This window comes from Tachyglossus aculeatus, chromosome 27 (genome assembly GCF_015852505.1).
Source record: "Tachyglossus aculeatus isolate mTacAcu1 chromosome 27, mTacAcu1.pri, whole genome shotgun sequence".
Taxonomy (NCBI): Eukaryota; Metazoa; Chordata; class Mammalia; order Monotremata; family Tachyglossidae; genus Tachyglossus; species Tachyglossus aculeatus.
The window spans coordinates 4,973,225-4,988,888 of NC_052092.1; the positions used below are offsets into that span (position 1 = coordinate 4,973,225).

Genomic DNA, 15,664 nt, shown 5'->3' on the forward strand with positions numbered 1-15,664 from the left:
CGGCCGCGATATGTGATGATGAATTAAAAAATCTTAACTCCGGCGCTTAGAACGGTGCCTGCCCCATAGTAAGCGCTTAACCAATGATGCCATAATGATTATTTCAGCCTGCTTAACTTTCAGCGGGAAGGAATTTTACACCCTTAGCCCCCACAGTTCTTCGTGTTCGAAGAAGACACCCCTGAAATTGAAATTCACCTATGAGACAGCGTGGCCTTGAGAGGCCAACGTGAGACAGTTTGGCTGCTAGATGACCGACTCTATTTGGGAAACGCTCAGCACAGCGCTCTGCACTCAGTAGAGCCACGGCCACACACAGGTGCAGATGACTCCGGTCTCTGCGACGGAACTGTGTCACCTTTTGATATTCGGATGGACATTTGAAGTGGACAGTCCAAAGGCCGCACAGCAGGACTGAGAACCCAGGCGTCCAGTCCTGATCTGTCTCCGCGCCTGCCTTTTTTACCCTCCATCCATTTAATAATAATATAATAATGGCAATCATGGCACCTGTTAAGCGCTTACTATGTACCAGGCACTGTGCTAAGCGCTGGGGTAGAGACAAGTTAAGCAGGTTGGACGCAGCCTCCGGCCCACGTTGAGCTCACAGTCTTAATCCCCATTTTACAGATGAGGGAACTGAGGCCCAGAGAAGTGAAGCAATTTGCTCAAGTCGTCACCCAGCAGACTTGGGGTAGAGGCAGGATTAAAACCCAGGTCCCTTGGACAAATGAGGTAACTGAGGCCCAGCGAAGTGAAGCGATTTGTCCAAGTCTCCCAGCAGACTTGTGGTAGAGGCAGGATCAGAACCCAGGTCCTGACTCCCAGGCCTCGGGGTCCAGCCATACCCCGGACTCCCCCTGCCCCTTTACCACCCCGGCTTTCCCCCTACCCCTTTACCACCCCGGATTTCCCCCTATCCCTTTACCACCCCAGATTTCCCCCTACCCCTTAAACACCCCAGATTTCCCCCTACCCCTTTACTACCCCGGATTTCCCCCACCCCTTAAACACCCCAGATTTCCCCCTAACCCTTTACCATCCCAGATTTCCCCCTACTCCTTTACCACCCCGGCTTTCCCCCTACCCCTTAAACACCCTGGCTTTCCCCCATCCCTTAAACACCCCAAACTCCCCCACCCCTTCAACACCCCAAATTCCCCCTACCCCTTTACCACCCCGGCTTTCCCCCTACCCCTTAAACACCCCAAATTCTCCCTACCCCTTTACCACCCCGGCTTTCCCCCTACCCCTTAAACACCCCAAATTCTCCCTACCCCTTTACCACCCCGGCTTTCCCCCTACCCCTTAAACACCCCAAATTCTCCCTACCCCTTTACCACCCCGGCTTTCCTCCTAGCCCTTAAACACCCCGGCTCTCCCCCATCCCTTAAACACCCCAGCTTTCCCCCTACCCCTTTACCACCCCGGCTTTCCCCCATCCCTTAAACACCCCGGCTTTCCCCCATCCCTTAAACACCCCGGCTTTCCCCCTACCCCTTAAGCACCCCAGATTTCCCCCTGCCCCATAAACACCCCAGCTTTCCCCCTACCCCTTTACCACCCTAGATTCCCCTACCCCTTAAACACCCCAGCCTTCTCCCTCCCCCTTTACCACCCCAGATTTCCCCCTACCCCTTTACCACCCCAGATTTCCCCCTCCCCCTTTACCACCCCAGATTTCCCCCTCCCCCTTTACCACCCCAGATTTCCCCCTCCCCCTTTACCACCCCAGATTTCCCCCTACCCCTTTTCCACCCCAGATTTCCCCCTGCCCCTTTTCCACCCCAGATTTCCCCCTGCCCCTTAAACACCCCAGATTTCCCCCTCCCCCTTTACCACCGCAGGTGTCCCCCCTGTCCCCGTCCCGGGGCGGCCTGGCCCTTTAAGCCGCCGCCCCTCCCCTCCCCTCCCCTCCCTCCTCCCGGTCCCGTCCCATCCCCTCCCGTCCTTGGTGTCCGGCCCCCCGCCCACGTGCCCAGCCCCTAGCCCTTCCCCCAGCCCCGTGCCCTGCCCCCTTTCCCCGTCCCTCCCGGATCCCGGGCCCGGAGCAGGCCGCAGGGCAGAGGGGGGCCTGGGGGTGACCCCTTCCCTCCCTCGGTGACCCCGGCGGGGGCCATGGCGCTGCGGGAGCTGGTGGAGGCGGAGTGCGGGGGTGCCAACCCCCTGCTGAAGCTGGCCGCCCACTTCACCCGCGACCAGGCCCTGAGGAAGGGCCCCGGGGAGACCCCCATCCCGGTGAGGACCCCCGCCCACCCTGACCCCGCGCTGTCACAACAGCGGGCAGCACCAGGGCACTGCCCTGAACCGCCCACTCCCTGCCAAGCGCTGCCCTAAGCGCTGGGGGAACAGATACCGGCTCAGCACATGGGCCCCCGGGGGGCACCCCGTCTTCATCCCCATTTGACAGATGAGGTGTGATAATAATCATCATCATTCTGGTCTTCGTGAAGCGCTTACTATGGGCCAAGCTCTGTGCTAAGCGCTGGGGGAGAAGGCCCAAAGAATAATCATAATCATGATGGTATTTGTCAAGCTCTTACTATGGGCCAAGCCCTGTTCTAAGCGCTGGGGGCGGAGGCCCAAAGAATAATCATAATTATGATGGTATTTGTCAAGCTCTTACTATGGGCCAAGCCCTGTTCTAAGCGCTGGGGGCGGAGGCCCAAAGAATAATCATAATTATGATGGTATTTGTCAAGCTCTTACTATGGGCCAAGCCCTGTTCTAAGCGCTGGGGGAGAAGGCCCAAAGAATAATCATAATAATGATAGTATTTGTCAAGCTCTTACTATGTGCCAAGCTCAAAGAATGATAATAATAATCCTGGTCTTTGTTAAGTGCTTACTGTGTGCCAAGCGCTGGGGGAGAAGGCCCAAAGAATAATCATAATCATGATGGTATTTGTCAAGCTCTTACTATGGGCCAAGCCCTGTTCTAAGCGCTGGGGGAGAAGGCCCAAAGAATAATCATAATCGTAATGGTATTTGTCAAGCTCTTACTATGTGCCAAGCTCAAAGAATGATAATAATAATCCTGGTCTTTGTTAAGCGCTTACTGTGTGCCAAGCGCTGGGGGAGAAGGCCCAAAGAATAATCATAATAATGATAGTATTTGTCAAGCTCTTACTATGTGCCAAGCTCAAAGAATAATAATAATAATCCTGGTCTTTGTTAAGCACTTACTGAGTGCCAAGCTCTGTTCTAAGCGCTGGGAGAGAAGGCCCAAAGAATAATAATAATAATGATGGTATTTGTCAAGTTCTTACTATGTGCCAAGCTCAAAGAGTAATAATAATAATCCTGGTCTTTGTTAAGCACTTACTGAGTGCCAAGCTCTGTTCTAAGCGCTGGGAGAGAAGGCCCAAAATATAATAATAATAATGATGGTATTTTTCAAGTGCTTACTATGTGCCAAGCTCTGTTCTAAGCACCGGTTGAGAAGGCCCAAAGAATAATAATAATAATGATGGGATTTGTCAAGTGCTTACTATGTACCAAGCGCTGTTCTAAGCACTGGGAGAGAAGGCCCAAAGAATAATAATAATAGTGATGGTATTTAAGTGCTTACTATGTGCCAAGCGCTGCCCTAAGCGCTGGGGGGGAGATACCAGCTCATAACATGGGCCCCCGTGGGGCTCCCCGTTTTCATCCCCATTTGACAGATGAGGTGTGATAATAATAATAATAATCATTCTGGTCTTTGTTAAGCGCTTACTATGTGCCAAGCCCTGTTCTAAGCGCTGGGGGAGAAGGCCCAAAGAATAATAATAATAATAATGATGGTATTTGTCAAGCACTTACTATGCACTAGGCTCTGTTCTAAGCACTGGGGGAGAAGGCCTAAAGAATAACAATAATAATTCTGGTATCTGTCAAGCGCTTACTATGGGACAAGCGCTGTTCTAAGCGCTGGGAGAGAAGGCCCAAAGAATAATAATAATAATGATGGTATTTGTTAAGCGCTTACTATGTGCCAAGCTCTGTTCTAAGCGCTGGGGGAGAAGGCCCAAAGAATAATAATAATCATGATGGTCTTCGTCAAGCCCTTACTATGGGCCAAGCTCTGTTCTAAGTGCTGGGGGAGAAGGCCCAAAGAATAATAATAATAATAATGATGATGGTATTTTTCAAGTGCTTACTATGTGCCAAGCTCTGTTCTAAGCGCCGGTAGAGAAGGCCCAAAGAATAATAATAATAATGATGGTATTTGTCAAGCGCTTACTATGTGCCAAGTGCTGTTCTAAGCACTGGGAGAGAAGGCCCAAAGAATAATAATAATAGTAATTATTATTACCCCAGCACTTGGCACATAGTAAGCATGTAACAAATACCATTATTATTTTTATTATTATTGTATCTACCCCAGCACTTAGAACAGTGCTCGGCACATAGTAAGTGCTTAGCAAATACCATAATTATTATATACTTCCTAAGTGCTTAGTACAGTGCTCTGCACATGGTAAGTGCTCAATAAATATGATTAAATGAGTAAATTTATTATTATTATTATTATTACCCCAGTGCTTGGCACATAGTAAGCATTTAACAAATACCATTATTATTTTTGTTATTGTATCTACCCCAGCACTTAGAACAGTGCTTGGCACATAGTAAGTGCTTAACAAATACCATAGTAATACTACTACTAATAATTATTATTATTACCCCAGTGCTTGGCACACAGTAAGCATGTAACAAATACCATTATTATTTTTATTATTATTGTATCTACCCCAGCACTTAGAACAGTGCTTGGCACATAGTAAGTGCTTAACAAATACCATAATTATTATGTACTTTCCAAGCACTTAGTACAGTGCTCTGCACATGGTAAGCACTCAATACATACGATTAAATGAGTGAATGAATTTTTATTAGTATTATTATTATTATTACCTCAGTGCTTGGCACGTAGTAAGCATTTAACAAATACCAGTATTATTTTTGCTGTTACTGTATCTACCCCAGCATTTAGAACAGTGCTTGGCAGTTAGTAAGTGCTTAACAAATATCATTATTATTATTATTGCCTCAACGCTTAATACAGTGCCTGGCTCATAGTAAGTGCTTAAGAAATATCATTATTGTTGTTATTCTTACTATTCACTCCTTCCCTTGCTCAGGTCTCCAAACCACTGGGAGTGGCAACTGAGAATGAGGTGAGACCCCCCACTCCCTATACTCCCCCATCCCACCCTGTTTATTAATAATAATAATAATAATAATGGCATTTATTAAGCGCTTACTATGTGCAAAGCACTGTTCTAAGCGCTGGGGAGGTTACAAGTTGATCAGGTTGTCCCACGGGGGGCCCGCAGTCTTAATCCCCATTTTACAGCTGAGGTCACTGAGGCCCAGAGAAGTGAAGTGACTTGCCCAGAGTCACCCAGCTGACAACCGGCGGAGCCGGGATTTGAACCCGTGACCTCTGACTCCAAAGCCCGGGCTCTTTCCACTGAGCCAGGCTGCTTCTCTCCCTTCCCCCTCCCTTCCCTGTTGGCTCTCCTCCTGACCCCACCTTGTTTCCAGCACTTAGTAACAATAACAACTCCCGCTGGGGAGGTTACAAGGTGATCTGGTTGTCCCACGGGAGGCTCACAGTCTTCATCCCCATTTTACAGATGAGGGAACTGAGGCCCAGAGAAGTGACTGAGCCCCCTCCTTCCTCTCCCCCGCCTCCCCCTCCCCATCCCCCCCGCCTTACCTCCTTCCCCTCCCCACAGCACCTGTATATATGGATATCTGTTTGTACGGATTTATTACTCTACTTATTTATTTATTTTACTTGTACATATTTATTCTACTTATTTTATTTTGTTAATATGTTTTGTTTTGTTCTCTGTCTCCCCCTTCCAGACTGTGAGCCCACTGTTGGGTAGGGACCGTCTCTATATGTTGCCAGCTTGGACTTCCCAAGCGCTTAGTCCAGTGCTGTGCACCCAGTAAGCGCTCAATAAATACCACTGAATGAATGACTGAATGAAGTGACTTGTCCAAAGTCACCCAGCTGACAGTTGGCGGAGCTGGGATTTGAACCCATGACCTCTGACTCCAAAGCCCGGGCGCTTTCCACTGAGCCACACAGCTTCTCTAAGTAATAATAATAATAATAATGGCATTTATTCAGCGCTTACTATGTGCAGAGCACTGTTCTAAGCTCTGGGGAGGTTACAAGGAGATCAGGTTGTCCCACGCGGGGCTCACAGTCTTCATCCCCATTTTACAGGTGAGGCACAGAGAAGTGAAGTGACTTGCCCGAAGTCCCACTAAGTACTACTTAGTTCTGTGCCCAGCGCTTAGTACAGTGTCTGGCACGTAGTAAGTGCTTAACGAATGCCCTAATTATTATTTCCTGCTCCTCCTGCTCCCACCTTCGGTGGCCAAAGAAGGATTTCCTTCCTTCCGCCCGTCCCCTGCCTCGTATGCCTGGGATGGGCCCGTGCTGGTGGGGAAAGCCCCATGGTGGGGTCATCTGGGGGGGTCACCACGGCATCCCCCTGCCTCTGTGCCGGGCCCCCCCGCGGCGTCCCTCCTCGCTGCCCGCCGGTGATACCCGGGCCCCTCGTCCCCGGCAGCTGGTGGCAGAGTTTCTGCAGGATCAGGATGTCCCGCTCCCGGCCCAGGCCCCGCAGACCTTCAAGATGGACGATTTGCTGGCGGAGATGCAGGAGATCGAACAGTCCAGCTTCCGCCAGGCGCCTCAGAGAGGTAGGGCGCGGCGGGGCTGCCCCTCGGAGGGATGGGAGCATCTTGGGGGTCTCGCCGGGGTGAGGGGTCGAGCGTCCATCCCCTCCCCTTCTCAGCCCCCGGCGTGGCCGACCTGGCCCTCTCGGAACACTGGGCCCAGGAATTCCTGGCCGCCGGGGACGCCGTGGACGTGGCCCAGGACTACAACGAGGCCGACTGGTCCAAGGAATTCATCTCCGAAGTCACTGGTGAGGCTTTGGCCCCGGCCCCGGCGGTTTCAAGGGCGGGCGGTGGCGGAGGGGGTGACCGGGCCACCGACGGCCGGAGCCGGGGGGCCCCGAAGGGCCGTAGTCGTGACACCCGGGCACCCGTGAGCAGCGCGTTGGGTTTGGGGGCGAGGTGGCCGGGGGGACGGTTTCCAAGGAAACGATCCCGTCAGAAGAGGGAGAGAACAAAACCAAGGGATCAAGCCGTGCCCTGGATCGCCCCCAGGATACCCCCCACCCTCCACCGCTCCCTCCCGGGAAACTGAGTTTCATCCTGGGGGCTGGACACGGGGCAGGGGAGAGAGAGGGAGAGAAAGGCCGACTTGCTCCCTGTCCCCTGTCCCCAAATCCCACGCCGTGCAGAAGACCCCCTGTCCGGGTCCCCGTCCCGCTGGGCGGAGGAGTATCTGGAGCAGTCAGAGGAGAAGCTGTGGCTAGGGGACGCCGAGGGGGGCACCGCCACCGCACCCGCTGCTGCTGACCGCTGGTGAGTCTCACCCCCCGAGCGCCCACCCTCCCGTGGGGAGCTGCCCAGACTCAGTCCTCCCCGCTTCCGTCTTTCCCCTTTGGCCATCCCACTTGCACCCCCTTCCCTCTTGCAGTGGTGGTCTTCCCCTGTCTTTGGAGGGCACTGGGGGCCCCCTGAATCTTTCCTCTTGTCCCGCTCCCCGCCGCCCCTGGAAGGTGCAGGGGGTTTGGGCTTCCTCCTTGGAGAAGGGGATCCAGCCCGGAGTGGGGCCGGCCTAGCAGCCAACACCGCTACCTCTCTGCTTGACCCAGGTACGAGGAATATCGTCCCGAGGAGGATCTCCAGCGAACGGCCAGCGACTTTGTGGCCAAGGTGGATGACCCCAAACTGGCCAACTCAGAGGTGAGCCACCTCCTGCCCACCGCCCGCCCCCATTGCCTGCTCCTTCCCGCCTCCTCCCCTCGCCCCGCTTATACTCTGAACCCTGAAGGCCAAAGACCAAAGTCAGAACCAGCTTCCCCAGAGCTCAGGACACTGTAGGCGCTTCAGACTATAAACCCGGTGTGGGCAGGGAGCGTGTCTACCCAACTCTCCCAAGTCCTCAGTACAGCGCTGTGCACCAGTAAGTGCTCAATAAATAAAACCGACTGATGTGTTTCTGGTAACCTAGTTATCAGGGGCATCGGCCAGTCGCTCGCTGTGCTGGGTGCCCACTGGATGCTGGGCGCACTCCAAGGGGAGGACACGATACCAGGCATTTGGGGCCCATGTAGCAGGAATAGAAGAAATAGTCCCTACCCTCAAAGAGCTTGCAGTCTACTGGGGAGACAAGTATTGCCAACGTGCAGCAGGTGGCAGAGGGAGAGGGTAGCAGTGGCCTCCAGACTCCCTGAGCGTGGGTGGCAGAGGGAGAGCGTAGACCAGAGCGGGGGGCGGTCCCGGCCCTGCAGGCCCCGCCAGGGCTGGGGTCGGAGCAGGGGCTCCGGGACCCTCGCCAAGGCGACCCGTCTCTGTGCCCCAGTTCCTGCGGTTCGTGCGGCAGATTGGCGAGGGCCAGGTGGAGCTGGAGGCCAGTGCGGGGTCGGGCCAGGACCAGGCAGAGCGGTGGGCGGCAGAGTTTATTCAGCAGCAGGTAGGACTCCCCGCTCCCCTCTCTCCCCACCTTCCCTCCCAGGCTCACTGGGTTTCATCGGTGTCTGGCGGGGCGGGCCGAGCCAGGCCGTGATGCCGGAAGGGCTCGGCTCCCTGCCCCAGGGGCACTGCGGGGGGCTGCGTTGGGGGAAAGACGGGTCCTGAGGTAGCTCCGGTCTCCCCTCCCGCCCCTCCGTCTCCCGCAGGGCACGTCGGACGCCTGGGTGGACCAGTTCACGCGCTCGGCGACTACCCCCAGCCTCGAGTCGGAGTTCGAGAGGGCCAAGACGGCCGTGGAGGTGAGAGCGGAGAGGCGGGGCGGAGGGGAGCCGGGGCGGAGGGGTCGGGACGGGGTGCCCGTGCCCGCCCGTCTGCCCCTTCAGCCGCCTGTCCGTCCGTCCCAGTCTGACGTCGATTTCTGGGACAAGCTGCAGGCCGAGTGGGAAGAGATGGCCAAGCGGGATGCCGAAGCTCACCCTTGGCTCTCGGACTACGAGGACCTCACCTCTTCTTCCTACGATAAGGTGGGGCCCTCCTGGGCATCCCTCTCTCCCTCCCCACACCCAGACCCAGGTAGCCGTGGCCCGGTCCCGCCGCCCTCCGGTTTTCCCCGGGTGACTCACAGTGGAGTGGGGCTCCTGTCGGTCACCCCGCCGGGCAGGCTGGGTGAGCGGCAGGAGGAGGAGCGGGGCCCAGACCCCCTGGGGTGACCGGGGTGACCCTTAGGGTGCAAGCCCCGGGGCCGAGTTAGGGATCTCTTCGCTTCGGGGGGGGGTCGGCTACATGTGACTTGCCGGCTACAGTGGGGAAAGGGCAGGCGTCCCTGGCCCGACAAAGGTTGCCCCACCCCTGCAGGGGTACCAGTTCGAGGAAGAGAACCCCCTGAGAAATCACCCCCAACCCTTCGCCGAAGGGCTACGCCGGCTTCAGGAGGGCGACCTGCCCAACGCCGTGCTTCTCTTCGAGGCGGCGGTCCAGCAGGACCCCGAACACATGGAGGTGAGCGGCTGCCCACCCGGCGGGCCCCAGGGTCTGGGCTCCTGCCCCAGTCCGGATGGCGGCCAGGCGGGCCACGATCGGCCGCCCTCGGGCCTCGTCTGATGCCGGCCTCCGCCTCCTTTCAGGCCTGGCAGTACCTGGGCACCACCCAGGCGGAGAACGAGCAGGAGCTGCCGGCCATCAGTGCCCTCAGGAGGTAAGCGCCGGCCTGCCGGGGGCTGCCCGAAGGCCCGTCCCCCACCCGCCGCGGCGGGGAGGGGCCGGGCCCGCGGGGATGGAGCGTCGCCCGGTCCCCCACTGACCCTCCTCCGCCCCCGCCGCAGATGCCTGGAGCTGAAACCGGACAACCTGACGGCCCTCATGGCGCTGGCCGTGAGCTTCACCAATGAGTCCCTGCAGCGCCAGGCCTGCGAGACCCTGCGCGATTGGCTGCGCCACTCTCCGGCCTACTCCGGCCTCGTGGGGCCCCGGGAGGACGGGGCCGCCGGGCCGGGGCTGGGCCCCACCCGGCGCATCCTGGGGTCCCTGCTGTCCGAGTGAGCCGGCGGGGAGCGGGGGCCGGGCCGGGGAGCGGGGGAGGCCGGGGCAGCCGGAGGGGCGGGCGGTGCGGGCCGTCGGCCCGGTCGCCCAGAGAGCGTGGGTCTGCCCCTGCCCGGCCCCCAGCTCCCTGTTCGTGGAGGTGAAGGAGCTGTTCCTGGAGGCCGTCCGGCTGGACCCCGCCACCATCGACCCCGACGTGCAGTGCGGCCTGGGCGTCCTGTTCAACCTGAGCGGCGAGTACGACAAGGCCGTGGACTGCTTCAACGCCGCCCTGAGCGTGCGCCCCACTGTGAGCCCCGGGGTCCGGCCGGGGCGGGGGCAGACTGTGAGCCCACTGGTGGGTAGGGACCGTCTCTCTCTGTTGCCAACTCGTCCTTCCCAAGCGCTTAGTACAGTGCTCTGCACACAGTAAGCGCTCAATAAATACGATTGATGAGGATCATCATCATCATATAGAGACAGTCCCTACCCAACAGTGGGCTCACAGTCTAAAAGGGGGAGACAGAGAACAAAACCAAACATACTAACAAAATAAAATAAATAGAATAGATATGTACAAATAAAATAGAGTAAAAAATATGTACAAACATATATACATATATACAGGTGCTGTGGGGAAGGGAAGGAGGTAAGATGGGGGGGATGGAGAGGGGGGCGAGGGGGAGAGGAAGGAAGGGGCTCAGTCTGGGAAGGCCTCCTGGAGGAGGTGATGATGATGAGAGGGGGCCGCTGCCGCCATCACCACCTCCCTCCAACCGCGACGGGCCGGGGGACTGGTCCGTGAGAGGCAGCTGAGCCGGACCCCAGGCCGTGGCGGGGGGAGTTGTACTTCCCAAGCGCTTAGTACAGTGCTGTCCACATAGTAAGCACTCAATAAATACGATTGACTGAATGACTGAATGAAGCAAGGTCGGGGGAACCTGGGAAGAGCTGAGGAGCAGTAGCAAGGTTGGGGGGAAATAATAATAATAATAATAATAATGATGGTATTTGTTAAGCGCTTACTATGTGCAAAGCACTGTTCTAAGCGCTGGGGTAGATACAAGGTGATCAGGTTGTCCACGGGGGGCTCACAGTCTTCATCCCCATTTTACAGATGAGGGAACTGAGGCCCAGAGAAGTGAAGTGACTTGCCCAAAGTCACACAGCTGACAAGTGGCGGAGCCGGGATTTGAACCCATGACCTCTGACTCCAAAGCCCGGGCTCCTTCCACTGAGCCACGCTGGGAAAGGCACAAGGCGATCAGAAGTCAGTCAGTCGATCGTATTTATTGAGCACTTACTGTGTGCAGAGCACTGGACTAAGAGTAACCACAGAACAATAAACTCCAGGACGGTGTAGTGGTTAGAGTATACGGGCCTGAGAGTCAGAAGGGCACGGGTTCTCATCCCAGCTCCGCCACTTGTCCGCCGTGTGATCTTGGGCAAGCCGCTTCACGTCTCCGTGCCTCGGTTCCCTCATCTGTAAAATGGGGATGAAGACTCGGAGCCCCACGGGGGACTGGGTCCAATCCGATATGCGCGTATCCTCCCAGGCGCTCAGGACGGCGCTGGGCACCTAGTGAGCGCTGGACAGATACCAAGCAGCGTGGCTCAGTGGAAAGAGCCCGGGCTTTGGAGTCAGAGGTCATGGGTTCGAATCCCGACTCCGCCACACGTCTGCTGTGTGACCTTGGGCAAGTCACTTCATTTCTCTGAGCCTCAGTTATCTCATCTGTAAAATGGGGATTAAGACTGTGAGCCCCGTGTGGGTCAACTTGATCACCTTGTATCCCCCCCAGCGCTTAGAACAGTGCTCTGCACATAGTAAGCGCTCAACAAATGCCATCATTATTATTATAACGGTTATTGGGAATCATTCCAGCGTGGCTCAGTGGAAAGAGCCCGGGCTTGGCATCCCGGCTCCGCCACTTGTCAGCTGTGTGACTTTGGGCAAGTCACTTCTCCGTGCCTCAGTGACCTCATCCATCAAATGGGGACGAAGACTGTGAGCCCCACATGGGACAACCTGATCACCTTGTATCCCCCCCCCCCCCCCACAGTGCAGTGCTTTGCACATAGTAAGCGCTTCGTGGCTCAGTGGAAAGAGCATGGGCTTTGGAGTCAGCGGTCATGGGTTCAAGCTCCGGCTCCGCCAACTAGCTGTGTGACTTTGGGCAAGTCACTTCACTTCCCTGTGCCTCGGTTACCTTATAAATGGGCATAAAGACTGTGAGCCCCCCGTGGGACAACCTGATCACCTGGTAACCTCCCCAGCGCTTAGAACAGTGCTTTGCATCATCATCATCATCATCAATCGTATTTATTGAGCGCTTACTATGTGCAGAGCACTGTACTAAGCGCTTGGGAAGTACAAATTGGCAACATATAGAGACAGTCCCTACCCAACAGTGGGCTCACAGTCTAAAAGGGGGAGACAGAGAACAAAATCAATCAATCAATCAATCAATCAATCGTATTTATTGAGCGCTTACTATGTGCAGAGCACTGTACTAAGCGCTTGGGAAGTACAAATTGGCATCACATAGAGACAGTCCCTACCCAACAGTGGGCTCACAGTCTAAAAGGGGGAGACAGAGAACAGAACCAAACATACCAACAAAATAAAATAAGTAGGATAGAAATGTACAAGTAAAATAAATAAATAAATAAATAAATAGAGTAATAAATATGTACAAAACCAAACAAAACCAAACATACTAACAAAATAAAATAGATATGTACAAATAAATTAAATAGAGTAAAAAAATATGTACAAACATATACACATATATACAGGTGCTGTGGGGAAGGGAGGGAGGTAAGATGAGGGGATGGAGAGGGGGGCGAGGGACTATGTGTTACTTTGCACATAGTAAGCGCTTAATAAATGCCAGCATTATTATTATTATTATTAACAAATGCCATCATTATTATTATCCCGTTCCCCGGCCACGACGAGGGAGGAGATGGGACCTCACTGCCAATTTGTACTTCCCAAGCGCTTAGTCCAGTGCTCTGCACATAGTAAGCGCTCAATAAATACGATTGATTGATCGATTGATCGATTCCCTTCCTCCCACAGGACTACTTGCTGTGGAACAAGTTGGGAGCCACGCTGGCCAACGGCAACCAGAGCGAGGAGGCGGTGGCCGCTTACCGCCGGGCCCTGGAGCTGCAGCCCGGCTACATTCGCTCCCGCTACAACCTGGGCATCAGCTGCATCAACCTGGGTGCTCACCGGTGAGGAGGCCTCCCCCGCCGACCTCCGCCCCTTTTCGTTCCTGTTTATTCATTCAATCATATCTATTGAGCGCTTACCGCCTTAAGAGCGCTGTACTAAGCGCTTGGGGGAGTCCAAACACCAGTGAGACCCATTCCCTGCCCATGATGAGCTTCCAGTCTAGAGGAAGCAGGCTCAAAAGCAGCGTGGCTCAGTGGAAAGAGCCCGGGCTTGGGCGCCGGCGGTCGTGGGTTCCAATCCCGCCGCCGCCGCTTGCCAACTGCGTGACTTTGGGCAAGTCCCTCCTCTGCGCCTCAGTTCCCTCATCTGTCAAATGGGGATGGAGACTGTGAGCCCCACGTGGGACAACCTGGTCCCCTCGTAATAATAATAATGTTGGCATTTGTTAAGCGCTTACTATGTGCAAAGCACTGTTCTAAGCGCGTATTCCCCCCCCCCCAGTGCTTAGAACAGTGCTTCGCCCAGAGTAAGCGCTCAACAAATGCCATCGTTATTATCATTAGAGGGGGAGACAGACGTTAATAGAAATAAATGAGAGAGGGGGACGTAAGCGGCGCGGGGCTGGGAGGCGGGGGAGAGGAATAAAAGGAGCAAGTCGGGGCGACGCAGAAGGGAGCGGGAGAAGAGGAAAGGAAGGCTGAGTCAGGGAAGGCCTCTTGGAGGAGATGGGCCTTCAGTAATAATAATAATGATGGCATTTATTAAGCGCTTACTATGTGCAAAGCACTATTCTAAGTGCCAGGGAGGTTACAAGGTGATCAGGTTGTCCCACGGGGGGCTCACAGTCTTAATCCCTATTTTACAGATGAGGTCACTGAGGTACAGAGAAGCTAAGTGGAAGCAGTGGAAAGAGCCCGGGCTTAGGAGCCAGAGGTCATGGGTTCTAATCCCGACTTTGCCGCTTGTCAGCTGTGTGACTTTGGGCGAGTCACTTCACTTCTCTGGGCCTCAGTGACCTCATCTGTCAAATGGGGATGAAGACTGTGAGCCCCCCCACCCCGGGACAACCCGATCTCCTTGTAACCTCCCCAGCGCTTAGAGCAGTGCTTTGCACATAGTAAGCGCTTAATAAATGCCATTATTATTATTATTATTCTCTGGGCCTCAGTTACCTCATCTGTCAAATGGGGATGAAGACTGTGAGCCCGGAACAACCTGATCTCCTTGTAGCCTCCCCAGCGCTTAGAGCAGTGCTTTGCACATAGTAAGCGCTTAATAAATGCCATCATCATTATTATTATTACTAAGCGACTTGCCCAGAGTCACCCAGCCGAGCCGGGATTTGACCCCACGGCCTCCGACTCCAAAGCCCGGGCCCTTTCCGCTGAGCCACGCTGCTTCAGTGAGGCTTTCGAGGGGCGGGGAGGACAGCCTGTGACCCGTCTGTGTCCCTTCGCGGCAGGGAGGCGGTGGAGCACTTCCTGGAGGCCCTGAACATGCAGCGGAAGAGCCGGGGGCCGCGGGGGGCCGGGGGGGCCATGTCGGACAACATCTGGAGCACGCTGCGCATGGCGCTGTCCATGCTGGGCCAGAGCGATGCCTATGGGGCGGCCGACGCCCGGGACCTGCCCACCCTGCTGCGCACCTTCGGCCTGCCGCAGTGACCGGGGGACGGGCTGCCCTGCGAGTGCCCGCCGGGACCCCCGCCGTGACCCCCCGCCCCCCAGCCGGGCCTCCCGAGGGGGCGGGCCGACCCCGGGTCCCCCGCCCCGGAGGACACGCTGCCTTTTCTGCGGGTGCCCCCCAAAGCGGGCCCACCTCCCGCCCACTGCCGGCTTTGTCAGGTGCCTCCCCCAGAGCGGAGTTGGGGGCCGGGGGCCACCCCATCCCTCCCTCCAGCTGTCAGTCGGGGGCCGGGCTGGGATGATTGGAAGCGTGTTGGAAGTGTGTCGGACTGTGGGAGGGTTGCCAGTGGACAATGGCTGGCGGGTGGCCTTGCCCTCTGCCCCCCACCCTCTCTCGGGACTTTGAACCCTGTTATTGGAGGGTTGCTGCTGGACTCATCCCCTTGGTCAGGCGGGCAGGGGCCGTGGGGCAGCCGGACCCGGTCCCCGCGGGCCAAGCCGGACCCTTCCCCACCTCCCCTCCCACCCACCCACCCCATTCCCTCTCTTCCCCGCTCGCCACCGTCTTGGGAAAAAAAATCTGTCTCTTCTTGAAACCCCCACCCCCCACCCCCCGACTTGCGGTTTGATTTTTCCTTCTATAAATATGTGTATATGATTCTGGTCAAAAGGTGACTTTTCAATGGAGAATGAAATTGTAAAATAGATGACAGGAATAAAGGGAGCGCTTGGTGTTGATGGCTGCCGTGCCTGGTGTCTGGGGAGGAGGGAATATATGCATA

General features: G+C 55.7%; 1 protein-coding gene across 1 annotated transcript; it reads left to right on the forward strand.

Moving 5' to 3' along the window:
• The first annotated feature begins 2,067 nt into the window (after positions 1–2,067).
• Positions 2,068–15,433, forward strand: PEX5 (peroxisomal biogenesis factor 5). The gene is made up of 15 exons (XM_038767956.1): positions 2,068–2,238; positions 5,126–5,161; positions 6,578–6,710; positions 6,806–6,937; positions 7,322–7,442; positions 7,736–7,826; positions 8,446–8,556; positions 8,762–8,854; positions 8,960–9,079; positions 9,411–9,554; positions 9,680–9,750; positions 9,878–10,090; positions 10,218–10,383; positions 13,159–13,316; positions 14,720–15,433. The coding sequence occupies exons 1-15, from the start codon at positions 2,119–2,121 to the stop codon at positions 14,919–14,921; spliced, it is 1,911 nt and encodes a 636-aa protein (XP_038623884.1). The 5' UTR covers positions 2,068–2,118; the 3' UTR covers positions 14,922–15,433.
• Positions 15,434–15,664: the final 231 nt, after the last annotated feature.